General features: G+C 40.8%; 2 protein-coding genes across 4 annotated transcripts; both read right to left on the reverse strand.

Moving 5' to 3' along the window:
* Nucleotides 1-195: 195 nt before the first annotated feature.
* On the reverse strand, nt 196-6,416 carry LOC130931402 (proton-coupled zinc antiporter SLC30A2-like). The gene is made up of 8 exons (XM_057860166.1): nt 6,286-6,416; nt 6,070-6,221; nt 5,334-5,480; nt 5,120-5,273; nt 4,866-5,055; nt 3,005-3,110; nt 2,780-2,914; nt 196-594 (listed from the first exon to the last, which is right to left on the reverse strand). The coding sequence occupies exons 1-8, from the start codon at nt 6,330-6,332 to the stop codon at nt 473-475; spliced, it is 1,053 nt and encodes a 350-aa protein (XP_057716149.1). The 5' UTR covers nt 6,333-6,416; the 3' UTR covers nt 196-472.
* Nucleotides 6,417-8,184: 1,768 nt separating this feature from the next.
* Nucleotides 8,185-27,569, reverse strand: LOC130931403 (dnaJ homolog subfamily C member 5-like). Of its 3 annotated transcripts, none has more exons than XM_057860167.1 (6): nt 27,349-27,569; nt 14,150-14,272; nt 13,868-14,081; nt 11,950-12,103; nt 11,618-11,695; nt 8,185-8,424 (listed from the first exon to the last, which is right to left on the reverse strand). In XM_057860167.1, the coding sequence occupies exons 1-6, from the start codon at nt 27,552-27,554 to the stop codon at nt 8,336-8,338; spliced, it is 864 nt and encodes a 287-aa protein (XP_057716150.1). In that variant the 5' UTR covers nt 27,555-27,569; the 3' UTR covers nt 8,185-8,335. The 3 variants fall into 3 exon arrangements, with proteins under 3 accessions (XP_057716150.1, XP_057716152.1, XP_057716151.1); XM_057860169.1 differs by lacking the exon at nt 27,349-27,569 and adding an exon at nt 16,093-16,258; XM_057860168.1 differs by lacking the exon at nt 11,618-11,695.
* Between the last annotated feature and the right edge of the window lie 96 nt (nt 27,570-27,665).

Below are 27,665 nucleotides of genomic sequence, written 5' to 3' on the forward strand. Positions count from 1 at the left end.
ATTTTGAAATTTTAATGTAGATCTCATTGCTTAAAAGGTGAAAATATGGTTTCAGAAGAGTCCCCCCATTTCCATGTGAAAAGGTTTCTTTAAAAAAAATTAAAAAAAAGGACCAAAAAAGTTTCATTCAGGAGTTGGTGTGTCCAAAGCATGTTTGTACACCCCCCCCCCCCCCCCCCCAACAAAAAAATCCTGTTTGGTAACCTATTTCAAAATTTCAACAGAAAAATGACACATTTTTTTCCTTGATCATGATTAGCATAACAATTTTAAAAGAAATCATTTCCTGTTCTCTGATGGCCTCACACCACAATTAAAAAATGTGTAACCCATGTAACAATCTTTTCGATGTTAGTTTGAACTACAAGATTTGAGGACGTTGCACTGTAATTTGGCTTCCAGCTAAGCAAATTAGCATTTTATTGTTCATTTTCCATGAAAAAAAACAAAAAAACTCCACCTGATCTGCTCATCACACGTTCCTTTGCAAAGTTCCGGAGGGTTCCACTTGGATGGTGACTGAGGTTAGTCCGAATTCAGAGCGCAGGAGTTTCGTGGCCCTCTTGAGGATGACATGTGGATCTGCATTTTTCTCTGTATTGATATACAGTAAGTACATGCTTACACCAACGTTTCCCCCAGCGCTTTATAAGCCTGGCAGGCTGCTAGGCTATTCTTGTATGTGAAGGCAATCCTTGAGATTTGAAATGTTCTAACAATTTATCATGAAATTCAATGGAATTTTATCCGAATAAATGTTAATATGTTACAAGAAACATCGAGTATTGAAGCAGTGTGACGATCTCTACTTTGGAGACCCCAGATCTCCAAGATCTGAGGCTGTGGCGCTGTTGGTAGCTCGAGTGGTCCTGGGACCATAGGGTCAGCGGTTTGATTCCCGGCTACAACTGCCCACTGTCAAAGTGCCCTTGGGCAAGACACAACCCTAATTTGCCCCCAATGGGTAAGTAAATGTGTGCTAATGTAAAGCACTTTGGGCTTTGTAACAATGAAGATAAATGCGCAATATAAGTACTCTCCATTTACCCTTTTCCTTCTGTCAACATTTAAAATGAATACCTAGATAAGAAAAATAATAATACTGTTTTTTCCTATTTTTAAATGTAAAAAAACTTACTGTTCCACACCTTTTTAAAAGAAAATACCATTTTAAAAAAGAATTGGTATTAAGACATGAAAGAAGAGGTTTGGACAATTTTGAGGTCAACAGTGTCTCTAAACCAGGGGTCTCCAAACAATAGTGTTCCGCACGAATGCTATTTTTAGACTGCAATGTTGCGTGACGTCACCATCGTAAACCGGAAGGCTGTCAACTTAGAAGCGCGCTCGCATACAACCCATGCTAGTACTGCTTGTTTTCTGCCGGTAATCTTTCAAAAAAAGAACATGCCGATTAAACACTGCTGCTATGGAACTTATAGAAACGACTCTAGACATTACGACATATGAAGGATGTTCATACATTTCCCGAAGCCAAAAACAAAACAAAAAATGAACAATGGATCAACTTGTGCGGACGCCCAAAAGACCAGTTTACGCCAGCAAGGTGAAGCCATTCATATTCATATGCAGTAAACATTTTGTTGGGCGCCATGGTCCTACAGATGACAATGCTAATCCATTGCCTGCCACAGCCTGCCCTACGAGGTAAGCCATTTTGATGTTATTTTTTTAGCGTGGTGTTTTGCCGTGCTGCTTCTGTCTGACAATGAAGGACCTGGAAAAAAAATAAAATGGTATCTGACTGCCACTGTTGTTACCTTCTCGGTTGTAAAGAACTTTAGTAAAGGGGAAGTGTAAATTAATAAATAGAATTAAGATTTGTTATTAATGAAAAAACTAAGTGTTCGTTAGCTGTCACTTAGTAGCATTTGCGATCGCTACACAAAAATAGCAACTTAAATTACCTCCAAGAACGGTCAGAGATGTAAGACAACTAGAGGATATTATAAGAAAGACGGCATATGGTGGGAAAGGATAACTTGTTGAAACAAGAGAATGTCATTGTCAGTGGCTTAAGGCAATGCACACAAGAAAAAAAGGTTGATAAAAAACCTCCCTCTGGATCAGGTCTGCTCTTTTTCCCATCTTTTTCAGCAATCTCTTTAACGGAACATTTGTATGTTCTTCCACATCTTTACCAGTGAATTTGGCACCGGGGACATCATTTTTGGACAGAATTGGTAGGTTTAGCTCATTAAACATCTCGTTCGTACACTATTTAGATTCATCTAGCATGATGGACAAACACAAGTTTGACCCCCCCCCAGCAACAGTTGCTGACGTCATGAATATTAATGAGCAAAGGTGATGTGTTACGTGTGTTACGCTATTCACCATTCCTCATCGGGTCACAGTGGGTGCAGAATTTCATTCCAACCAAACAAGAAAACATCTTTCACCAATCTAGTGTTTTACAAATGTAATCAGCGATTGCAGTCAAGTGCTGCTTGTTTTTGTAGACTAGTCATTGGTTCAACCTTCTGTACTAGATCGGTTGGAACAAAAACTAGGAATCACAGAGGCACTTCAGGACTGGTTTGGACACCCCTGCTCTAAACGATTTGACGATCAAAATAGTTGGCATTTCATCTGATAACCGATAAGTTGATTAACCATGGCAGACAAAGAGATAAAATAAAATTCCTCCCAAACATTGAAGTTATATATTTATCTTCCTCTTATTGTGCAATTTTAAGCCGGTGTAACTTCTTCTAGGGTGTGACTTATTGTTAGAAAAATCTGATATTTAAAATACCTGAAGTGATGTGAACACAAAGCAACGAGTGCGTCATGTCCAGGCTCCACACGTGAAGGCGGTGCAGCGACGACACGCCTGGCATTGATAGTAGGGCATTCTGCACGGAGGTTACGCTGACTCCAGGAGGAGTGCCTGGACAGAAAAAAACACTAGTGTCCGTGTGGCATTTAATTACAATTTTGAGTGGATGTCATATGTGATGCATTGGAAGGTCGTGTTTACCTTCCATCAATACTCTGAAGACATCCCTGGCGGTGGGAAAGGTGGTCCACATGACCACAAGAGAGAAGAGTAGCGTGCAGATGGGGTCGGCCACCTTCCAGGCAGGCTACCGTGAAATAAAAATATGAGCCAAAATAAGGCTTTTTTTCACTGGCAAATATTGTTTTTTCTCCTCAAAACTATTTTTGAAATACGGGTTTTAACCGCATCTGGTGATACTTTTTTTGTTCTTCCGGTTTTTTTTTTTTTGTTTTTTTTTTTAAATGATTGGCCACAGACGCGCTTATATACCACTGGGATTTCACAAGGTTTCTGTGGGAAATTTTGCTTTGAAAAGTTAAATACTAACCTGTATGGTTTTATGAAATATATGTAACTTTTTTAATTTGTTTTTTGCTAAAATATATTAATTTTAAATACCCAACTTTGAGGTTTTTGCAGGAAACATATACATTTCTCTAAAATAATATTCTCAAAAAAACATATTTGGGAAATTTTGGCATTTTCATTTGAAAAATCAACCTTTTACCTGAAAACATACAGCTCTGATATCACCACGGCTTTATTGTTGATTGTAGATTTTTTTTTTTTCAGTGTGGCCTTACAACTAACTATTTCACTGCTATTGACAGTGATAGAAGCCAAATCTGTATTCACTGGGATGGATCACATAGTGTCAAGACTCTGAGGGATAGCAGTGATCATTTGATCACTTCCAGCTCCTCCTAGTTGAGTGGATTGGACATCTATTGCCGTCAGTGGCAGCCAATGAGTTAATTTATGAAATCATAAAGCTGTTATAACAGTAGGACGATTGTTAATGTTTAGGGGTAGACAATAAGGGAAGTTAGGGCTATTGAGGTTCACTGGCCCAGGTCAAAAAAGGGTGGAAAAACATGAATCTAGAACAAATAATCCTATTCCAATTCCATAATCAATTCAACATTATAGCCAACATTTTTGGGGGGAGCTCCATAGGGAGGCGGGGCTGGAGGAGAGCCCAGTGCCTGGGCGAAGCTTTCCTGTCTTCCTCTTAACGCCCTCTGGAAGTCTCCCCAAGCTTGGTTGTCGTGGCAACAATTTAGAAGAGCTGACTAAGGCAATTATGGCTAACGATTTTCAAGCTAAACCATCTTTATTACGAATCTACGATATTATTTTCTCCGTAGTCACGTGGATGAATTATCACGTTATGTTCGTACCATAGGTTTCATACTCGTTAACTTTTCTCTAACTTACATGTCTGCAAATGTGGGCATTAATGTGCACACCTCACAGTAAACACCGTTTTTTGTCTCATTGGAGCAGAGCCAATTCCAGCGATCTCGCCACTGCGGCTGAAACTTTTTCTAACTTTTCTTTTAATATTGGATTTCGCTTTCCCTCAACTCCTCCACTGACTTTCTCTTCCTTGAGAGGTCTTGTGGCCCGGTGCTTGGCCAGATGCTGGGGATTCCAGAAACATGTCGTCTTTTAAGTATAATTTTAGGTGGGCACTGAGACACTGGCACTCAATCAGCAGCAGTCATCAGGTTGCGTGCGTTCGTGTGGGAGCGAATGACGTATGTTTACACTCCATGGGGAGCAACGGCTGGCGTACCGGTAATCGTAACGTCATCAAAAAATGGAACCACTGGGAATTAATGTCAAATCAGATGGTTTTTTTTTTTAATTGACGCATTATTTTCACTGGCCCGCATTCTGGTGGCTCTTATGGTTTTAAAACTACATCCGGGCCATTTGTATTGTCGACCCCTTAAATTGTAATCTTCTTAAATTCCTGGGTGGCCATGGTAAAAACAGCTCTGGTTCTTCTAATAACCTCAATGGCAGCTAGTGAGGTGATTTCACCACAACATACCCAAAAATGGATGATAGCAGCTGCCATCAGCACACCGACACTCTGGATCAGGTCTCCCACCGCGTGGATGCAAGCGGCCTTCATGCTAGTGTTAGCAGGGCGACGCGACTCGTCCTTCTGCAGGCTGCTGGAGGGGGCGGTATGGCTGTGGGAGTGCGAGACACCCGACTGGTAGAGAACCAGCACCATTCTAAATGCGAGGAAAAGCGTGAGGAAAAATCCTGGGGCGCGCTTGTCCGAGTTGGACCACTTACATGATGTTGACGGCCACACCGCAGGCTGAAGTAAGCAGCATGATATTGGCGTCGATGTCATAGTTGCCGTTGGAGAGTCTCTGAGCGGCCGACCAGACCAAGACCACCGACAACCCCCAGATGGACGAGAGAGACGCCAGCATTCCGACAGTTTCTGTCGGACAGAAAAAGAGATTGAAAAAGGTAGTGAAACAAAGCCACGGCACCTACTCACCCGCTCGATGCCATCCAAAGGTCAAGGTGTGACTAGGTGTGCGACCTGAAATCCAGAGAGAGAAGACGCTCAGGGAGATACTACCCACGTCGCTCAGTAGATGTGCCGCATCCGTCATGATGGCCAGACTGTGTGCAGCGTACCCACCTGGGAACAAAAAAGGAAAAAAGTCATTAACAGTGTTCACGCAAGACTAGGGGCTTTTTTTTTTCCCAGGGGCCGCTTTCAGAAAACTTTAAAACCTTCCACTTTAATTTGTTAAACAGAGGATCGGAATCAGTTTTTTTTTTAAAAATCAGGTTTTTAAAATTTATTTACCATTTATTTAAATGTTTCAATATTAACTCATTGGCTGCTATGGATGGTGATAGACGTGTAATCCATTTTGACAGTCAAATTAGATTTGATGTCTATCACCATTAATAGCAGTGAAACATGATCAGTCCATCCCAGCCTTTACAGTTGAATTGGATTTGCTGTCTATAACTGAATTAAGGGGTGCAAGTAACAAAATATTGCAGAATTATAAGGATACTGAATAGAAAGCTATATACTTTACATTTTTAGATAAAATGTAAAGCTCAGAGTAATAGGTAATAGAACAGTAAATAAGCCAATTAGTCAACTCATCACAAAAAGTGATTCAATTATGTAATCGTTTGTTGCAGCCCTATTGGAGAGGACTAGATCCGAGATTAATGCCAAGTGTATAAAATTAAAAGAGCAATCATCTCACCGAGCACCTCCACAACCATGAAGACCAGGCTGACGACCAAGGCAACCAAGAGTCTCTTCCTGGCCCAACGTCTGTCACCACTCTCCCGCGTGTCCACCTCACCGCCATCTTCGCAGGACCACTCCCCATCTTCGCTGCCCTCAGAGCCCGAACTGAAACCAGACACACTGGTGACGGCTTGTAAATGGTGGGTGCAACATATACAATTTAACAAACCAGGAAAGAGGTTCCAGCAGGAGTTGCTTTTCTGACTCCGCAGCCATCAAACTGGGAAAATTGCAACCTGTTCCCACACGTGCTATCTGTTAGGACTCGAGATAAAACTACCAGCAGAGTCCACTCCAATGGTGCAGGGACATCTGAGTTTATTTTGCCAGGGAAAAAAATTATTTTACAGCAATGAGAGTAGGTATACACAGGAATGTCTGAAAAGATGTACATTCAAGTTATTCATGACTAAAGTGATTCAAATACATTTCATGTGTCGGACCGCTTGGCACTCTCACAAACAATGAACATCGAACAAGAAAAAGGACCAAACAAGATCACAATTTAAGGCTTCATTTTATACACACTGGATAAAAGTGAAATTTAAAAAATGAACTAGAACACTAGGAAACAATATTGTTTCAGTTGTTTTAGGTCTGACAGCTGTTATTTTAAAAAATGTGGGTGCAGAACACAAAATTGATGCAAGCTTTTCTCACTTTTTTGTTTCCACAGTTAATTACTATGTTCCTACATGCACACAACTACCCTTTATAAATTAAAAAAATAGGCACTGCAATCACATCTTTCTTCCATATTTTATGTTAATTGCAGAATTATTTATATAAAACAAGCTACTGTGTTAAGTAGTGTTTTTTGTGTTTTAAGAAAAAAGTCATGAAGTGATGGAGGAAAAACAGATCAATTGTTGACTCCGCACCCAAAAATGTGTTCAGAAGGGCTGTCGGACCTAAAATGCTAAAAATTGTGTTGCACAGTGTAATAGGCTTGTACCGAAAACCACTACAATGTAGCAATTTTGGGGCTAAAAAGGCTTGAAGTGTTTGTCTTGTGCTTCCTAATCATAGTAGTTATGTACCGTACATGAATCTGTGATTCACAAAAAAAATTATAATAATAATAATAAATAAAAATAAAAGAAAGGTATTCCAAGATGATCAACTTTACTGAATTTTTCTGTAAATTTTGAAATGCACGTCTAACTGCTCGTTTCAGCACTTTTCGCAAAACTTGCTATTCTCCAAGTTGGGTTCACAAATTAAGAAATATTTCCTCATCTGCAGGTTGCAACACAGAAACTAGAAGTCACACAGAGTTCAGATGGCGTCATCATGCATTTTAGGGCTAAGCAGAAATGTCACCCAGAAGCCAAACTTTTTTCTGAGCAATGTAAATTAACACATTAACTGCAATTGACAGCGATAGGTGTGAAAAGTGAACGGAGATGGCACTAAATTACCATTTTTTAGTGACACTGAGAGGTTAATTTATGAAAGAATACCAAATAAGTGGTTAGAAGGGTAGCAATGTCGTTGATGTGTTTCCTTAATTTGAGTGCTGGATGTGGCGATCTGCCAAATTTACTGTGTCATCAATGAAAAACAAAACCTTTTCAGAGCAGATTTGGCTTGTCTATCACTGTCATTGGCAGCCAACAGGTAAAATTTCAAGTCATGTTAAATTTTGGAGAATGAACACTTCATTTTTGGCATTAGTCAGTTAACTTACTAGTTGGTAAAGACAAACATTTTTGGCACGTTGGCATAATGAACTCGTGTTTTAAAAGTGCTCAAAGAGGCTTCGATGGTGCTTTCAAGACAAAAACAGCGCACTTAATTTAAAAAAAAAAAAAAAAGACAAATATATATTTGTGCTGGGTGAAACAAAGTAGTAAAGAAAGAAGGCAAATAAGTGATAAAGGTAATTTTAAAAAATGAGAGGGAAGGAAGAAAAAGATGCCACAAAACTGTAAATGTAATTAAAAATAATAATACAATACATAATACAACAAATGTTTAAGCTTACTTTTGTCCCACTCCTGTGTATGGTTCATTATAACATCACTAAAACAAAAACAAACAAAAAAATATGACGGTGGCCTGAGACTTCTCGCATCGTCCTTTATATATATCATAATAAAACATGACTGGATCTGAAAACAGACCCTATGGCACCAAAAGACAAGCCCTAGAAAACAACTGTACAAATAGAAACCCCTCCCAGATGGATCCAAACTTCTGAGTTTCAGGGCAGCAATTCACTGCTCCAGTTTCAGGTACACGGCGGCAGTGGAGGAAGTAGAGCCATTACTGGGGAGAGGCTGAATCACGATGGGTATGTCCTCGCCTGCAGTGGTAAAATACAGAATTTTGATTAGGGAAAAAGTCTGAAAATAAGTCATCTCTTTTTTGGGATGCTGGGATCACTAGAGATGGGAATCTTTGGGCACCTAACAATTCGATTACAATTCAGAGGCTACGATTCGATTATTGAAGCACCCCCCCCCCCACAGTTATTTTCTGCTTTTAATGTTTCATACATTAGTTACAAAAATTGTGCAAAAATCCTCTCAGGCTTAAATAAACAAATATTTCAGTATCAAGTTAACAGTTCAAAACAGTAAATAAAATACTCAAGTCCCCATTCTGTATCAGCAGCTTTAAACTTCATTCAATTAATTTAATGTTGTGAATCAACCGTTAAAGTTGTTAAAATTGCTCCCGTTATTCCGTAATTTCCCTTGTCTACTTTCGACATGTGAAAGTTTTAAAACTGTTTTTAAGATCGATTCAAGTCAAGATTTTGCTGATTTAGGAGTATTTTAGATAAAAAGTTAATAAGGTTCGCCACAACAACCTACCAAGGAAGTCTACTGCTTTAAGATGGCGGCTGTTTACCAACGCCAAAAAGTCTGTCATATGCATCTCGTTTACCATACATGTGTTGTTAACGCCGCCGCGTCTGTCATTTCCCATCTAGTTCTTTATACATGTGATATCTACCTTGGCATTATGTGGTAGTAGTTTGTAGCAGCTGTCGGCAGTATTCAGGTATTATTGCTTTGTTTTGTTTTTTTTAATCTAGCGCGGCATGAGTTGAGCCAGAGCCGTGAGTTGAGCATTGTCATTACCTGGGTAATGACAAGCATCAGGTTTACTCTCGGTCCGTTCCTCATTGCGTCCCGAAGACGGCGCTGACTATGTTTTAGTTCCGCTTTACTTAACATATTTCAATAATCGGAATTTGGATGTTTTTGAATCGTTCTCAAATCTTCCACGGCCGAATCACGAATAATCTAAGAATCGGAAATTTTGCAAACCTACAGTGATCACCTTAACCCTTTATTTCCAAATGTATTACATTTGATACAGTTAGAATTTCATGATTTTGAGACTAATTCAGAATTTTGAAATTTCTTTCTCAAAAAATTTGCAAATTTTCAATTCAACACATGCATCTGCAGGTTCCATGAGGGGAAAAAAAAAAAAAATCAGGATTTAGCAATGGTTATAGATATTCGAGCACACATTACGATTACAGATTCATTTTGATTTTTTTTTTTTTTTTTTAACAAATTTGGAAAAAAGGTTCCATTAAGAAATTATTTTTCCAATTTTTGGATTATCTGACAATTGCGTCATTTTGCATGCCTTTAAGGGTTAAAACAGCGGTCTCAAACCGACTCCACAAAGGGCCGCAGTGGGTCCTGGTTTTTGTTCCAACAGATCCAGCACAAACAGTTCAACCAATGAGGTTTCTACTAACATAAGCAGCACCTGATTGCAATCAACTGATTACACTTGTAAGAAACCAGATTGGTGAAAAGGTATTTGTCTCGTTTGGTTGGAATGAAATCCAGTACCCCCTGCGGCCCTTTGAGGACCGGTTTGAGACCACTGGGTTAAAATAAAGGTGAAAAGGACTTTCACAGAGGTAGGGGTCTGGTGTAGAGTCAAAACCTTCAAATTTAAAATGTCCTCTGTATTTCAAGCAAGTCAAGTTAGGTCATTATTTGAGTTAAGCAAGTCACAGATCATGCTAGCCGAAACCTACAGTAATTTTCAGTCAATTGGTCATATTTCTCAACAAATCTGTGGATCTTGACAGGCTAACTAGCATCATGCTTCCTTGTTGGAACTTTTCATTGATTTTGCTTTGCAGCCCGGAGCATCATGGTGATGTTGCCACTTTGCGTGAGCTCCACCTACTAGTGCTTCTGTTCCTTTATCCGATAACAATCGGGGTTCGAGTGTAGCAGCCAAAGTTCAGAGAGCATCGTCTGACGCCCCTTTAGCTTTGTTGCTATGTTTTTTTCCGAGGGGAGTTATAGTTGAGGTTATAGTTTTGTCAAGTGAAAACCCTTTACGACTCTACAGAAGGACCATTTAAGGCTCACCAGGGGTGGTTTGACCGATTTTTTTTTTTTTTTATGAAGATCAACAGTTTGCCATTCAACGCTGCTATGCTAGCATGCAGCTAACCAAGTTCTGTAGGCATTATGGAGACTTGATCGCCAGAAAAGTCTCAATTAAGAGCTTTTAGTCATTACAGCATAGCTCGCCATTGGTGCTTTGACAGACTGACAGTGTGCTACAACTAAGCTGCTATGCTAAGGTGCTAAAATTCTTTAGCCCCACCCAGGCAGGGACTTGGATTTGAAGCTAAATGTTGATGTAAATTTGGTTAAAAAAGCATTTTTTTCTTTTTTGTGCAACATTTTTATATTTAATAATCCCATCTCTAAACAAACAACTAAGGCTTATAGTCAGGTGAAGCTAACATGTCTGCTTTTCTTAAGATTTGATTAAATTTGGATGGTGCGGCTTATAGTCAGATACAGAATTTGCAGTACTGTAATTACATGACAAATTGAATTTTAAGGCTCATGCTAGTGCTGCAAATATTAATCGATTAACTCGAGTAATTCGTTTAGAAAAAAGCTTTGAATCAAATTTTGCTGCTTTGAGTTTTGAGTTGCTTGAGTTTAATTAGATTGGCACTGTAATTGAAAGTATTTGCATTTAGTTTTATCGATTTGGGTGGATATACTTCCCTTTAGTGGCAACAGTGATTATGACAACTCGTTTAACATGGCTGAATTCAGCTGCTCACTGTTAAGAACAACTTTTTTTTTTTCATGTTTTTATATGAGCTAATGTTTTATGCATTCATAATTTAGTTTAAAGGTATATTTGGCAGTTTTTTTGCGGGAATGTGTGTTTGAACGATTTGTTAAGAGCATTGTTTTTTGAAAAAAAAAAAAAAAAAGTTAGCATTTTATCAAATTTAAAATAGCACACTTTTTGCTATCAAGTTAGCCATTTTTTTCTGTTGTACTTAGATCCTCATTTTTTTAAATCTTTATACTGTTTGATACTAAGCTCATGTAGTTTCATTTATTTTTAAAAGAAAGTTCTGCAATTCGGCATAGTTTGAAGAAAGACTCAGATATTTTATTTTGTATTCACATTTAATGCTCTTTAATCTGACTCAAGTCAAACAACTCCAATCGCCCACTTCTGGTTGAACCCAAATTTACCTGACATGGCATCAGCTTTGCCAGAAGTGTCGGCAGTGGCGGACGAACTGGGCTGAATAACTATTACAGAGTCTCGTGCTGTGAAACACAACACAACACAATTCAGAAAAAATCTGAAGAAATTTTTTTTTGAATAGTCAGAGGGCTGAATAATACTAGTTTTTCTTGACTGTGGCATGCAGATGACTTCATATAAGTGCATAAGGTGAAAAACCTAGCCAGCCAACAGACAGATCAATTTCCAGATTTTTCCCGAATGCAGCACACAGGAGACATTGTGAAAATGCACAGAGTAAAGAAGTTGAAGAAAGTTCAAGAAAACTGCCACACACCTTCGTCCTGATCCCTGATCTCCTCCTCCAGGTCTTCTGGGTTCACATAGAAGTCTCTTTCGTCCTCCTCGGGAGACTTGCACTTGCCGCAGCAGAAGCAGCAGCAGCAAAAGCAGCAACAGCAGGTAAAGATGCCACAACACACCAGCAAGGCCTGAACAATCACAGCGGGTCATAGGTTTATGAAAACCCAAAGTTTACATATTTGTCACTGTCTGACATTAAATCAGACTAAACTTTTATTATTTTGGTCGATTAAGGTAACCGTAATTTCTTAAACATAATTGGCATAAAAAATTGGAATTGAAATTTGATGACTCACGTGAAAATTGAGAAGTTACGCAAGCTAAGAAACATTTATTGATGCGAAACCATGAGGAGATGGCAACGATGCAACATTTTGAGAAATTGATTTGATCAGATTTTAAAAAATAATAATAATAAAATACCCAAGTTCAACTGCTGATGACTAAAGTCTTTTCTTTCATTCAGGAGATTTATTGTACAAAACAGAGGGAATACAATTTTTGTTGTTTAGGTCTCACAGTTGTTTTGGGTGCAGGACACAAAACTGTTCTGTTTTTATGTATTACGTCAAGTTTTGTAACTATGGGCCCTCTTTTTCTCACATTCAAAATGAACTATAACCACTCGGCTCGCTCCCTAAACATCATATTCGCCCCAAGACATGAAAATTACAGCCGAAGAGCGCACATAGTACCTTCTACTGATTAACTCTAAACCTACAGTCTACAACAATTCATTAATTAATTCATGTTATCAACTTGAGACATTTTTTCCCAATTTGGCAAAGAGTATCAATGCATCTATAAACCAGAAATGGTGATTGTGTTATTTTTTAATTTAAAAAAATGCCATGAAGCTTTGCATTTCCTTTTTATTGAAAGCAGTTAAAGTAAATCAAATTTGCAGCTCAGAATAATATTGTCCAAGCTGCACCTTTAACACGCAAAAGAAGCCAAACTCTTCTTCCTTATAACAGAGTACAAAAATGGGTTATCATGTGGAAAGCATTATCTATTTAATTAATATTTGGCATTTACATGCATGCCACGTGATCGAAAACAAATGCACTGATTGGCCCAGAGGACATCTTTGTAACCTGCGATCGATTGCTTGTACCCGTACATATGTACGATTGAGTACAAAAGATTCCTAAATTTTCAACTTGAAATTGTATTTTTCAAACTGAATTTGTATCGTGAGACCTGCATGTGATAAATTAAAGGAGTTGAATTTTTGTGAAGGTGAATTACAAAGTTGAAAGTAAATTATTTATATTCAGTTTTCAATTAATTCAAACAATACAATTTCAAATTCCGTTATTTAAATACAGTTTTATGTTTCAACTATTCAACTTGAATATTTCAAATTCAAGTTTAGAATTTCCCATTCAGTTTTGAAATTCACATTGTTTCTTAGGGCACAAATATCAACCCATATTTTAGTTCCACAACTGAGTAATGTAATTTATCAAAAGAAAAAAATAATAGTATTTGGGTTAATAATGAGTCGTGTGCAAATGTGTCCGCTTTTCATTTACCTGATCTGATTTGTCTGTCTGTCCCTGTGTATATATGCATTCTGTATAATACTGATGACGTTGTCAAGGATTGTTTTGTGTTCTAATGTCTTGTGTGTTAAATAAACACAAAGTTCCAAAAAAAAAAAAAAAATAATCAAAAACCGGGCTCAGTGGATCTGTGCGTAAAAATCCCTAGAATATACCTAATATGTTTAATTCTATATGCCAACGAATAAGACTAGCAATCTTAGATAGTGTCCTCACCAAGAAGAACAAGAACAAAGCAAGCGAGTTTTTGAGACCTACCCCCAGAACACTCTAAAAATAGGAGGGGAATCGCTTTACCATTCGACCAATGAAAATGCAACTCACCTTGAACCAGCACTTGGACATGAGGAAGTAATACTTGACGCTCTCGTCGCCAAACTGCTCGGCTATATAGAGGCCCATGGAGCCATACTCGTCGTAGATCTTACGCTTGTTCTCGTCACTCAGGATGGAGTTTGCGTTGTTGATCTCCTTAAACTTTTCAGCTGCTTCGGGGTTGTCAGGGTTCTTGTCTGGGTGGTGCCGCAGCGCCAGCTTTCTGCGAGAACCACAATCATGCTACATTAGATCTTCGAAGCCATTGTTTAGGTTAACAGTCAAACCCACCTGTAGGCCTTTTTTATCTGTTCGGGCGATGCTCCCTTTTGCAAGCCTAGGATTTTGTACAGGCTGTCCCCTGCCGTGGACATTTTGCGCTGAGGTCTGTTGGGGTCGTCCATGTTGGAGGCGCTGGTGAAACGAAAGTGGGCATGTCAAAAAAGACGAGAAATCTATTGTTTATTCAAGATAAATAAGGAAGTCATAGAACCCCTTAAAAAGGGAAGCTGATTATTTCTCATAGCCTTGACAGTTTTTATATAAAACTGATTTCCAGCATTTATCAGGTGAGCTTTGATATGCTTGAATCAACTAATGATGTGCTTGTGAAGGTTTAATACGAGGGGCATTCAAAAAGTAATGCACTCAAGTGCATTGCTCATACAGGATTTTACCAATCTTGTTTATATATGGCACAAACATGATAGGACACACCTTTTTGTGATTGTTATATGTGTTTTTTTCCCAGATTTTTAAAGCCTAAACTAGCTTACAAAATGGCTGCCCCTCTTGAAGCTCATCAGAAACAAAGAGCTGTAATCGAATTTCTTGTTTCAGAGGGAGAAACCCCTCTGACCTCTGATCCCTCATTATTGGAGATGAAACATGGGTATACCATTTTGAACCTGAATCTAAAAGGAGATCAGTGGAATTGCGTCACCCAAATTCACCACGAACCAAAAAGTTTTTTATTGAAGGGGGAAACCATTAACTCTGAGGTATACATTGAGACTCTTAGTGTTCGGCCCAACTTGGACATGGCAAATGTGCTCCTCCAGCATGACAATGCACGTCCTCACACAAGCATCAGGACCATGGAGGTCATCACTTCATTTGGATGGACTGTGATACCACATCCGCCATATTCTCCTGATTTGGCACCGTCAGACTACCTCCTCGTTGGTCCAATGAAAGAAGGAGTCCGGGGCAACCGATATGGCAATGACAATGAAGTGAAAACTGCTGTCAAGAATTGGCTTAGAGATCAACCGGCTGAGTTCTACAACACTGGTATACATGCCCTCGTTCATAGGTGCACGATTAAATATGTCCCTCTCATCTTAATCTTTGACCTCAGATCTGTGATTGAACATGCTTTTATTTGAAGTTATTTGTGGGAAAATGGAGGTTTAATTCATCTTCACAAATGTAAAGTTGCCCAAAAAATTGTTTCTAATGAAGCTTAAATTGGAATTTTGTGAGGTAAGCATATCGGTCAACTCCTGTGCTAATAGGTGAACATTTAAAACTTAATATACTCATTTTTAAATTAAAAAAAAAAAGAAAGAAAATGAAAACAATGGAAACAAAATTCGATTAATCGCGAGTAAACTATGGACTGCATGCGATTGATCTATTAGTCGCTTGACGGCATGAGTATTAAAATTTGATAAAATAATGGGACAAATCAATTATTTTTTCTTTTTACATAAAAAAGTGAGTTATCTTGGAGTTAACTATACGAAAATGCTATTAACTGCGATTACAAATATAATCGCTTGCCAGCACTAGTTTCAAGATACAGTATTTGTCTGTTCATTTGCTTTCACATTTAATGTGTAAAGAGACTTCAGGGACATAAGATTATCAAGTATTTCTGCTTGTTTTTCTCTGTCAATGACCTTAAATTGACAGTTACATTTATCCAATTTAAAACGTGTGGATTAACCCAATGAAAGTTGGGAAACGCTACTTAAAATAATTTCTCCCCTCGCACTGGGATGTAAATAATCTATGAAAGAAATGGTGACATACACTAAAGTTCCAGCCTTGGCCATTCTACAACTGAATTTGTTGACTCATTGCTGTAATTTCGTCAAAAGTATTTCGTAGTAAAAGTCTGACTCAAATATTTACGGATAGGGAATGTGAACCGCTGCTGCCGGGGTGAACTTTCGATAAGTGCTAAGCTAACTTTAGCACCACTGTAACCATTAAAAGAAAATTCTTACCCACTGGACGATGTAATAACCGTGTTTTTGGGGAATCAAATCATCGAGTCCTGAACAATCCACGCAAGCTTGACTCATGGAGAGGCGTTGGCACGTAGGTTGTTGTACTAACACACCGGCGTCCTCATCATGACTGAATGGTAGAGGAGGGGAAGCAGTTACCAAAGCGGGGAACAAACACGGAAATGCACACCGGAAGTGGCATCACAATTTAAAAGCGGCGGCAATCAACAATGAAACAAAAATAAATGTTAAAAAAACAACATCTAGGAAACAAATTTTTTAAAAATTGAGGAAAAAAAAGAAAATGAAAACAATTTATTTAACACAAATATGCATTCATTTTCCTTATCCTATAATTTTTAAAAAGAGCGAGGGGCCCCAGTAAAAATGGTTTGGACATCGAAAGCTAACATTTTCTAAATGTACAAAAATATTGAAAATTAAATTGCTTTTTTTTTTTTTTTCAATGACCAAAAATCATCACGTGCCCCATAGACTGTTAAACAGGGTTAAACCATTCAGTAAATGGACAATTCATTTAAAAATGTAAATAGTATGAGGCAATTTTGTGCCAATATACAATCCCTGACAAAAGTCTTGTCGCTGATCCGTTTTGTAGAAACAATTGCTAATAATCTTTTAATTATTCAATTGGTTTCAGAAATGGCTCATATGAAAGTAATTGTGGTGCAGTGGCGGAGCTAGAGGGGGGGCCGGGGTAGCACTGGACCCCCCTAAAATCTGATTGGACCCCCCCAGGTGCCACCCCAGATGATTGACAACGACATATCGCGGCACCGACCGCTAAGTCCTTCCTGTACAGTAGTTGGCGCTATGTACCATAAAGCGTTGCAAATTCGCTTTCATGAGGAGAAGAAGAATCGCCACTGAAACGGAGGAAGATTTGAGATTTGAGTACTTGGTCATCGTTGACGGAACGGAACACGGAAGATAAACAAAGTGACAAGAACAAACAAGGAGACGAACTTGGATACCCTGCCTTTAAGCCACTGAAATCCTCGTCGTAATGTAAGTTTTATGCTGGTGTCCTAATGAGTCAATGTTTAAATTTGTAGGAAGGAGATTTTTTGTTGTCGCTAAAACAGAGAGCCACGGCATCAAGCAAATGTTAACGTTATCTCATGTCGTCCAGCTTCCAACAGCCGCTCGATATTAACGTCTATATTTAATTCATTTGGGTCGCTATTTACATACATGTTTCTCCAATAATTGTAGAGCATTAGCCAGCTGTCTCATGCTCTCTTGCCTTAAATGAAACGTCACGTGAACACGGTAGTTGGCCGGGCCTGCTATCAACTAGCTTAAAAGTCAGAATATTATGTCTATTATGTATTATTATGTATATATGTATTATTATATTATGTAAAATAATGTCTATGGTGGTTTATTTGCCCTTAATTTTTTAAGGCTTGAAGTAGGGATTTAATCATTTACCAACATTGTGTGATTATGAGTGATGCTAGGAGTAACGTTAACAGGACTGGCTCATTGTTTCATAGGGACAGTTCAGAATGAAAAGGCAGGGGGCGAAGATTTATAACCTCTTTTTAAAGCGATCCAAGTCTGGGACGAGTCAGGCTCAGGATGAGAAAGAATCTGGCACACACTGCCCATCACCAGGTCAGTCAGAGCAGAGAAGCAGCTTCTCTGGTCTGAGAAGCAGTCACATGCTCACTTCAGCAGTAATTTTTCAGATACAGGTTTCCTACGTGAGTATGGAAAGTATGGAACTTGATTTTTTATATTTAGTTCTACAGTAGTAGTTCTACTATATATTTCCATACAATGGCTTCCATACCACTAGTATGGAAGCCATTGTATGGAAATATATTTATCTTAATAGTTATCTTAAAATATTTGGATTAATTATTTTGCATACATCACTTATCTACAATCTCCTGGAAATAATTTAGTGACATAATGACATACAAATTCAGACTAATTATAACAAATGATTTGCATGATGAATTGCATCATCTATTCATAAGATAGATTGATAAGAGAGAAGGGGGGGGGGTCGTATGAGTAACTGTGAATGTGTTGGTGCATTTTCACCATTTTGTAAAAAAATAGTTATTATCAAGTTAATAAACAAATTATATACATAAATCTCATCACCTGTGTGCGTAGTATGTACATTTCAACATTTGACACTCTGATTGCAATTGATAAGTCAAGAAACAAATGTATTGTTATAGTCTGTGGACCCCCTGAAATAGCCTCGGCCACCCCCTGGCCACCCCAAGAATAAAAGTCTAGCTCCGCCACTGCTGTGGTGGTCCCAGCCCACACTCCCCTCTACTGGCTTTTATTGTTGTTACACTTCCTGTTTTATGTGGCGTTAGCTCAACCTTGGCAGACCTGGGAGTGCACCTGCAGCTCATCACAATCAACACTGCTTTTAAGGAGCAGCCTGGGCAGTAATCAGGTGCCAAAAGATTCTGCCAATCACCAGTGGTACATCGGCCAACTACGCCTGACAATTTTTTATCGAACTATTGATTAACTATTGATTCTTTGCCATCAGGACACCCACCCATCAAGCCCTCGCAGCCACAGCTAGTGATGGGTCCGTGAGACCTCATGAAACGTGTCGACACAGTGTGGATACTGTGTCATTGAATACTGACACCTGCTGGACATAAAAAAATCCCTACAGGCAACCCACTTGACAGACTGACACTGAATTGATGACATAGCATGTAAAATCAAATCATTTAAGTCTTTGCATTCATATTGCATTACTCCCATATCTTTGAATTATGTGAACATATATTATAATGGGAAAATGTAAGTAAATGAATGGGTGAATGAGGATGCTTGTGGACTTTTTGTTCTGATAAAATGTTTATTCAAAAACAGTTTTTTTTTTCATGTTTAAAATGTAGTTGGTTCATTTTTATTTATTTTTTTAACAAGCAATTTCACCTGCTGTGGACAACACACACTCGCATGGAACCAACGATGCCAGCACGCACAAGAATTTCTTAGCCAGTTGAAAGAGGTTTGGATAAGATGTCCAATGGCTCCTGCAGTATTGAAGAAAATCTGCATTGCGTGCCATGTTCGGCTCAGCCATGCGTCGTTGCACTTTTGCAATTTCATCTACAGTTGCATTGCCACCTTGACTGCCCTCTTCGTCATCTAAGTGCTACCGTAGCCCATCAGAGAAAAATTGAAGTGGACAATAAATAAATTATAGCTTAATTATCGATTTCTAATAAATTACCAAAAAAGCTACTGTGAGAAAGTAAAGGAATGGCTCTATACCTGTGTTTACCTTGGGATTATCAGAAACTTTATTCTCATGCTTGGCCCAATAATGCTTCAGCATTGAGGAGGTGGCTACTGTTTGTATATGACAGGTTGAAAGTACAGATAAGACATTTCACCTGAAAAAAAAACAACAAACTTTAATAATATAAACAGTGTTGTTGGAGCCACGCAATCTGTTCAACACGTTCAGACCAGGACACATACCCACGCGCACAACACGACAAGGATGATAGGCGAGTGCTCTAACCACTAAGCTAGCAGGTTAAATGGAAATGACTCTTCTTGAAGGCATTGAAAGGGATATTTCCACGCACCGCAAACAACGGACCCGCATGTACCCTTCACACTAAGAGTAATTGTATTTTGAATGGAAGATGACAAGTGTGTTTTCCCTGTGTTACATCCATTTCCACAGCATGTAGACAACGAGGAAGTAACCGTGAGATGTGGATTGTTTCAGCAGCTCCATCGCGTTGACAGACGCGCTTCCTTTTGAACCAGTTTGCCGCGTCATGACTGTGTCGACACAGTTCAATGACTTCATGCATCAGTCAGGTGATTTTCTTGTAGCGAGCTCATGGAGCAACCCCTGCGTCGGTGCGCGAGCCGGCTGTTATGAACGGCAAGCCGTTGATGTGGATCCCAAAAACAGACCAGGAGATCAGGTAGAGCTAATGTTTGTATTTAATAAGTACAACAAAGGGAGCACGCTAAAAATGCGAGTATAACAAACTGAGAGAGCACGCCAATAAACGCGAGTATAATAAAGTACAACAAAGGGAGCACGCGAAAAATGTGAGTTTAACAAAGTATAACTAAGAGAGCACGCTAGAATGCATGAATATAACAGAGTACAAGAATCTAACTACAAAGCCCAAAAGAGCACTAAAGTAAAGATGACCAAACCAAAATACGACCGTAGAACGTCGGGAAACTCGAAGGCTGACGATGAACACACAGGCGGTAAGCAAGGCAAATAGCAAGCAATAGTCCGACACTTGCAGATGGTGACAGGCTTCCTTAAATACTGAGCTTTCCTAATCAAGCACAGGTCTGTCGCATTACCCCGCCAATCTGGCTCAATCAGGTGCTGCATAAAGAAAAAAGAACTGAGAAAACACACACAAATATGACAGGCGCAATAGTGTCACTGGACCCATCACTTGCCACAGCCTCAGCCACAGCCTGTGCAACAGCCACAGCCATAGCCATTGTTCAATAAAAACCCTTCACTCCACTTCCATTTTCTGGTTGCACTTTGGTCCGCATCGATTTTGCCAACTTTGCCCCGACATAATCATCTGGCCTACAGAAATGGACCAAGCGACCGCCGACTCCTTCCAAAACGCCCTCGGACACCAGGGAATCGTGCTGGGCAAGCATGACCAGGTGCTATGTAGCCTAGGAGAAACGCTCTCGCAATCCCCCACATCCAGGGCCGGTCCTACTGAATCTGTGAGTAGCCCAACTGGTGGCCTACTGACCCCCCCTCGGCCGGATGTATTCATTCCAACTCCTGAATGTTATTCTGGTGAGTTGGGTTCTTCCAGTCATTTTTCGCTCAATTGCAGTCTAGTTTTTAATATGCAACCTTCTAGTTACTTCTCCGATGCTGCCAGGATTGCTTTTTGTGTTAATCTGTTGAGGGGAAAGGCTGGTCAGTGGGCAACTGCACTTTGGTTAAAGACTTTTGAGGCTTTTTCTGGGGAACTCTGCAGGGTATTTGATCACCCTGTTTGTGGGAGAGAGGCCAGAAACTGCCTCTTCTCCCTCCAGCAGGGTTCCAAATCAGTGGCAGACTTTTCAGTCGTGTTTCATATTTTGGCTGCAGAAAGTGGCTAGGATGAGCTAGCCTTAGTCTCGATTTTTACACGCAATGCGGCAGATAATATCAAAGACAAACTAGCAACACGGGATGAACCTTCCACCCTAGAAGAGCTAATCACCTTAGCCATAAAGATTGATAATCGCATCAGGGAACGTAGGAGGGAGAAAGCTAGTAAATCACGCCTGTGCCCGCCACTCAAGTCACCATCAGCTGGTGCAGTCAACCAACCCTCTAATGCTACTCCGACACTGACACTCCCTTTTCCTTTGGAGGAGCCTATGCAACTTGGGCGAACCTAGTTAGGTCCGGACGAGCGCCGCAGGCGCCGCCAAGATAACCTTTGCTTTTACTGCGGACAAACAGGATACTTTGCGATCTCCTGCTCAGCATGGCTAAAAGACAGGGCTCACCAGGGAAAGAGCACGCTACTGAACCAAACGTCCTCAGATCCTCGCCTTCTGTCACGAATCGTACTCCCTGATAGCATCTCCCATGGTTTGGACGCTAAGCCACTTCAGGTTCTCATTGATTCAGGTGCTGATGACAATTTCATGGACGAAAGATTTGCGAACGAAGCCAAAATCCCTCTCGAACCCCTCGGGGCCCCCAAGGTAGTAGAAGCCGTGGACGGTAGAAAGCTGTTTTCTGTAACCCATCGCACCATCCCTCTCATGCTCAAGGTCTCGGGAAATCATCATGAATTAATACAATTGTTTATTATCTCCTCACCAATAGCACATGTCATCCTTGGTCTCCCCTGGCTTAAACACCACAACCCAAACATCAACTGGACGGAGGGAAAGATCGTGGGATGGAGCAATCGCTGTTTTTTGGAAAACACTACAACCCAAACATCAACTGGACGGAGGGAAAGATCGTGGGATGGAGCAATCACTGCCTTTTGGAATGTCTTGGCTTGGCACACCCACTTGGTAGACCGGTAAGAAAGCCAACCTGTCCACCAGTGCCTCCTGACCTCACCAATGTGCCCCCTAAATATCATGACTTGGCGACAGTGTTCAGCAAGGACCTCGCCCACACTCTGCCTCCCTATTGCCCCTATGACTGTGCAATTGATCTCCTGCCAGGGGCTCCCCTTCCATCGAGCAGACTCTACAACATATCCGGTCCTGAAAGAGCATCTATGGAAGACTACATCAGAGACTCCTTGGCTTCTGGTATCATCCGTCCCTCCTCCTCACCTGCTTGGCGCAGGCTTCGTCCTCGTGGGAAAGAAGGATGGCAGCCTGCTGCCCTGCATAGATTACCTCAGCCTAAATCAGATAACAATAAAGGACAAGTACCCTTTGCCTCTAATTGACCCTTCTTTTGAGCCCTTCAGTCACGCCCTTCAGTCACGCCAGGCTGTTCACCACGCTGGATCTCAGAACTGCATATCACCTCATCCGAATCCGTGAGGAGGACAAGTGGAAGACTGCGTTCAACACTCCCCTTGGTCATTTTGAATACCTGGTAATGCCCTTTGGTCTAACAAATGCCCCCGCTGTCTTTCAAAGACTCATGAACGACCTGTTCAGAGACGTTCTGAATCACTTTGTGTTTATCTACCTTGATGATATACTTGTTTTCCCATACCTATAGAAGCATCGCCATCACGTCAGAATGGTCCTGCAGCGACTTTTGGAGAACCGGCTTTTTGTTAGACCTGCAAAGTGCAAGTTCCATGTGTCGGCCGTGAGCTTTTTGGGCTACATCATCGCCCAGGGCCAACTCAAACCAGACCCGATAAAGATAAAGGCAGTCGTTGACTGGCCTACTCCCAGTACCCGCAAAGAACTACAGAGATTCTTGGGCTTTGCCAATTTCTATCATCGCTTCATTGGGGATTACAGCAAGGTGGCACTCCCTCTGACCCAACTCACTTCCACCAAAATCCCCTTCGCCTGGTCTGAAGCCGCCGGTAAGGCTTTTTCCAGTTTGAAGTCCCTCTTCACCTCTGCCCCTATCCTCAAACACCCTGACACCTCACGCCAATTTGTGGTGGAAGTGGATGCATCAGACACTGGAGTAGGGGCTATTTTGTCCCAGCGGGATCCGACTACCCAGAAATTGCATCCATGTGCTGTTTTTTCCCGGCGGTTGAGCCCTGCCAAGAGAAATTATGATGTGGGCAACCGCGAACTGTTGGCGGTTGTTTTGGCCCTGCAGAAATGGCATCACTGGCTGGAAGGCGCTAAAATCCCATTCTTAATCTGGATGGATCACAAGAACCTCTCCTACATCCAGCACAGCGTCTTAATCCCCAACAAGCCCGTTGGTCATTGTTCCTTTCCCGCTTCAATTTTACACTATCATACCGCCCAGGTTCACGCAATGGCAAACCTGATGCACTATCACGGCTACATTCTCCCCATCTGGACACAGAAGACCCTGGGCCCATTCTTCCCTCAGCCTGTGAGGTCGGTGCAGCTAGATGGAGATCCCATCACTGGTCAGGGAAGCTCAGAAGGCTGATCCGGATCCAGGAAACGGTCCCCCAAACCGCCTATATGTCCAATCTGGCGTGCGGTCTGAATAGAGCCATTCGTCCAAGCTAACCTGCCACCCTGGGGTCCATAAGACCCTCTGTTTCCTCCGACAATCGTTCTGGTGGCCTGGTATGGCCAAAGATGTCCGTAACTTTGTCAATGCCTGCACAGTCTGTGCTCGAGGGAAGGCCTCCCATCAGCCACCCGCTGGTTTGTTATGCCCTCTCCCTGATCCCAGTCGACCTTGGTCCCACATCGCAGTTGATTTTGTAACCGGTCTGCCTCACTCTGACGGTAACACAGTTATCCTTACCATTATCGATCGTTTTTCCAAGTCTGTTCACTATGTTCCCCTTCCCAAACTACCCTCTGCTCTTGAAACAGCCAATCTCTTGGTCAAGCATGTTTTCAGGCTTTATGGCCTCCCTTTAGACATCGTTTCAGACCGTGGTCCCCAGTTCTCCTCGGTGGTGTGGAAAGAGTTCTGCAAGGCGGTGGGGGCAACAGCCAGTCTATCTTCAGGATACCATCCCCAGACCAATGGCCGGACGGAAAGGGCCAACCAGGACCTAGAAGCTGCTCTGCGTTGTGTTACCGCCCACCATCTGGTCTCCTGGGGCACTTTCCTTCCATGGGTTGAGTATGCCCATAATTCGCTCATCTGCTCAGCCACTGGTATGTCCCATTTCATGGCTTGTAATGGCTTTGAGCCTCCGTTGTTCCCAGAGCAGGAAAAGGAAATAGCCGTTCCTGCTGTGAAGGACCACGTCGGCAGGATTAGGGAAATCTGGAAGACTGTTAGGGCTGCCCTCGCTCGCACCGCTGAGAAAAACAAGAGACTGGCCGATCTCCATCGTTCACCAGCCCCAGAATAAAAGGTGGGACAGGAGGTCTGGTTGTCCGCCCAGGACCCCCCCCTGCAGGTAGAGTCACGCAAACTTGCCCCCCCGCTTCGTAGGAATGTACGAGGCAGCTAAGATTTGTTGATATTTCAGGCTAATTATGTTGCCTTCTACCCTGCAGATCTTTTGCACACCCCCATACTGGATGTAACCCCAGACCATGATTTTGCCACCACCAAACTTCACTGTTTTGTGGCAAAAGGTGGATTTTTCAGATGAATCTTGTATTGAATTATACCACAGTTGCCGCAAATATTGCAAGAGACCTACTGGAGTCCGCATGGATCCGAGATTCACTCAGAAAACAGTTCAGTTTTGTTCAATTTTCACATTACTTTAATATCTATAAAATAATATTTTATATCTACGTGCTTGCATCTCTTTCTGTTAACAGGATTTTTGGCAAGAGCGATTGTCCCCTGGTTGTCATCGTGTACATTTTTTGGAGTGTACTGATAATGATCAATGCTACCTAGTAGTTGTTCTAAATATAGGCATTCTTGTATGGTTGAAGCCAGTGCCATATATTCAGCTTCACAGGTAGATAGTGCGACTGTAGGTTGTTTCTTCTTTTTCCAAGAAATTGGAGAACTATTCTTGCTCAAGAGCAACAGAGTATCCTGAAGTACTGCACCTGTCGCTAGTATCAGCTGCCCAGTCAGCATCACTATATGCCTGTATACCAAGTTTTGCATTGTCGTCTCTTTGGAAACTAAGGCTCTTTTCAGAAGTACCTTTTAGGTATCGTAAGACATGTTTCACAGTAGTCCACTGCTTCTCTGTGGGTTTAGTACAGTACTGCGGTAACCTGCTTACCACATAGCTTAAGTCTGGTCTTGTGCAAACAGTTACATGTATCAGGCTTCTGACTGCTTCTCTATACATCGTCACGTTGCTCATTTTTATTGCATCCTCAGAATGCTCAAGCTTTTGTTCACAGGGTGTTTCTCTGATTTTGCAATCAAGCATATAGAAGTGCTCTAGTATCTTGTTTGAATACTTTTCCTGTGACATTTTTACACAATCTTTAGTTTTAATGAAATCGATGCCCAGAAAATGTTTAAGCTGTCCCAGGTCTTTCATTCTGAACTTCTCTGCCAGCATCTCCTTTGTTTGTTTCAGAATACAATCATTGCTCGCAGCAATAAGTAAGTCGTCGACCCATATGACGATGATTACCTTCTCATCATTTTGCTCTTTTGTATAAACACAGTGTTCAGCTTGGTTTTGTGTGAAATTGTTGTCAGTTAACCATTGATGTAAAACTCTGTTCCAATTTTGACCTGATTGTTTGAGAACATAGTGATTTTTCAAGTTTGTAGACTAGACCATCTTTTTCTTCATAGCCATGAGGTGGGTTTATGTATATATCATAGTCAATAGGAGCATGTAAGTACGCTGTCTTAACATCCATCTGATGTACCAACAGACTCTCTTGTGCCGCTTTCTGTAACACCACTCTTACACTTGTCAAATTTGCTGTGGGTGAAAATATCTCTCCGTAGTCTATTCCCATTTTCTGGTTAAATCCCTTTGCCACAAACCCTGCTTTGTACTTGTCTCTCCCATCTTCATCCTTTTTGAGTGCATAAACTTATTTACCCCCCCACTTTTTTCTTGCCTTTTGGCAGTGTTGTCAAGGTAAATGTTTTATTTTCGTTTAGTGACTGAATTTCTTCTTCCATGGCTTTTGACCAATCTTTTGAGCTATTTGAATTCATGGCCTCCTCATATGTTTGAGGTATACCAATTACCATCCTGTAACAGTAGTCTACAGTGGTATGAACTCCATCACTATCTCGGTCTTCTGTCATGAAGTCTTCTAAATTACTCGGTTTTCTCCTCGCTCTTGAGGGATACGTTCTACTCTCAAGTTCACATTTTGTCACTTCCTTTGGAATCTCACTATGTGCACTTGGTTCTACAGGATCTTCAGTTCTGTTTTTTACCTCTACATTTGTTTGATCAGCTTTTGGTAACCTTATCATGTTGTAATCTTCATGTTGATCTATGTCACATGTCTGTTTCTGTTTTGCTATGACTACCTTGCTCACAAACTTTACCAGCCTAGGTTTTTGTACTTTCTTTGTGTCTGGAGAGTAGATTAGATATGCTGGACTGTTTTTGTCATAGCCAACAAACTGTCCTTAGCCACACTTAGAATCCAATTTTCCCTTGTCTTGTTTGTATGTGTAACATACAGACCCAAATCTTTGCATTCTGGAAATATTTGGTTTCTTGTTTGTCAACATCTGGTAAGGAGTTTGCCTTGAACGTCTATTATAACATCTGTTGCGTACCATTTCTGCAGTTTCTACATAGTGCCATAGATATTTTGGTAGCCCACTTTCAACAAGCATGCGCCTACACATTTCAAATAGTGTACGCCATCCTCTTTCAGCTGTCCCGTTCTGGTGTGGGGAATACGGCGCTGATGTTTCGTGTCTTATTTCACTTTTTCTCAACAATGTTGGGAACTCATTGCAAGTATATTAAGTCCCTTTATCAGATCGGATACACCTTACTTTCCCATAAGGAGCTATATCTGCGAGAAATTTTTCTGTTGCTAGAACAGTGTCACTTTTCTTTTCAGGAAATATGTGAAAATTGCACCAGAGTAATCATCCGTGAATAACTGCACATATTTGTTATATGTTTTGTTAGCTTTTTCTGCTAGTCAGCAGTCCGTGAGCACGCTGTCCTTCGCGACCTTCTACATGGTGGAAACTGACTTTACCTTTGAATGACTCCTGAGCCCATAACCTGTTGAAGTGGTTGCATCTCAACGTTGCATTTGTAGGAGTAAATGACAGAGAATAAGTTGTATTTCAGGCAAAACTCTGCGTGTTTAATTTCCACCGACATGCGGATACATCCTCTCTCATTGCTGTCTTCACAGGCAATCCCCAAGTCAAAGTAATCAGCAGATACATCCTCTCTCATTGCTGTCTTCACAGGCAATCCCCAAGTCAAAGTAATCAAAGTCAAACAAAAATGACCTAATAAAAGTAGCACTTTAGACAATCAGGTCCCATCCTGCCATCTTGTGTCGAA

Source organism: Corythoichthys intestinalis, chromosome 15 (genome assembly GCF_030265065.1).
Source record: "Corythoichthys intestinalis isolate RoL2023-P3 chromosome 15, ASM3026506v1, whole genome shotgun sequence".
Classification (NCBI taxonomy): Eukaryota; Metazoa; Chordata; class Actinopteri; order Syngnathiformes; family Syngnathidae; genus Corythoichthys; species Corythoichthys intestinalis.

Bases quoted from the DNA above. Each gene is read 5' to 3' on its own strand.
- LOC130931402 (XM_057860166.1), bottom strand. From the start codon at position 6,332: ATGGCTGCGGAGTCAGAAAAGCAACTCCTGCTGGAACCTCTTTCCTG. The intron at 6,222-6,285 runs GTTTGTTAAATT...GTCTGGTTTCAG, and splicing joins CTGCTGGAACCTCTTTCCTG to TTCGGGCTCTGAGGGCAGCG. The intron at 5,481-6,069 runs GTGAGATGATTG...TTTTGTTCCCAG, and splicing joins CATGGTTGTGGAGGTGCTCG to GTGGGTACGCTGCACACAGT.
- LOC130931403 (XM_057860167.1), bottom strand. From the start codon at position 27,554: ATGAGAGAGGATGTATCTGCTGATTACTTTGACTTGGGGATTGCCTGT. The intron at 14,273-27,348 runs GTAAAGTCAGTT...TCGTTTCACCAG, and splicing joins GGCTCAGGAGTCATTCAAAG to CGCCTCCAACATGGACGACC. The intron at 14,082-14,149 runs GTGGGTTTGACT...TGGTTCTCGCAG, and splicing joins CAGATAAAAAAGGCCTACAG to AAAGCTGGCGCTGCGGCACC.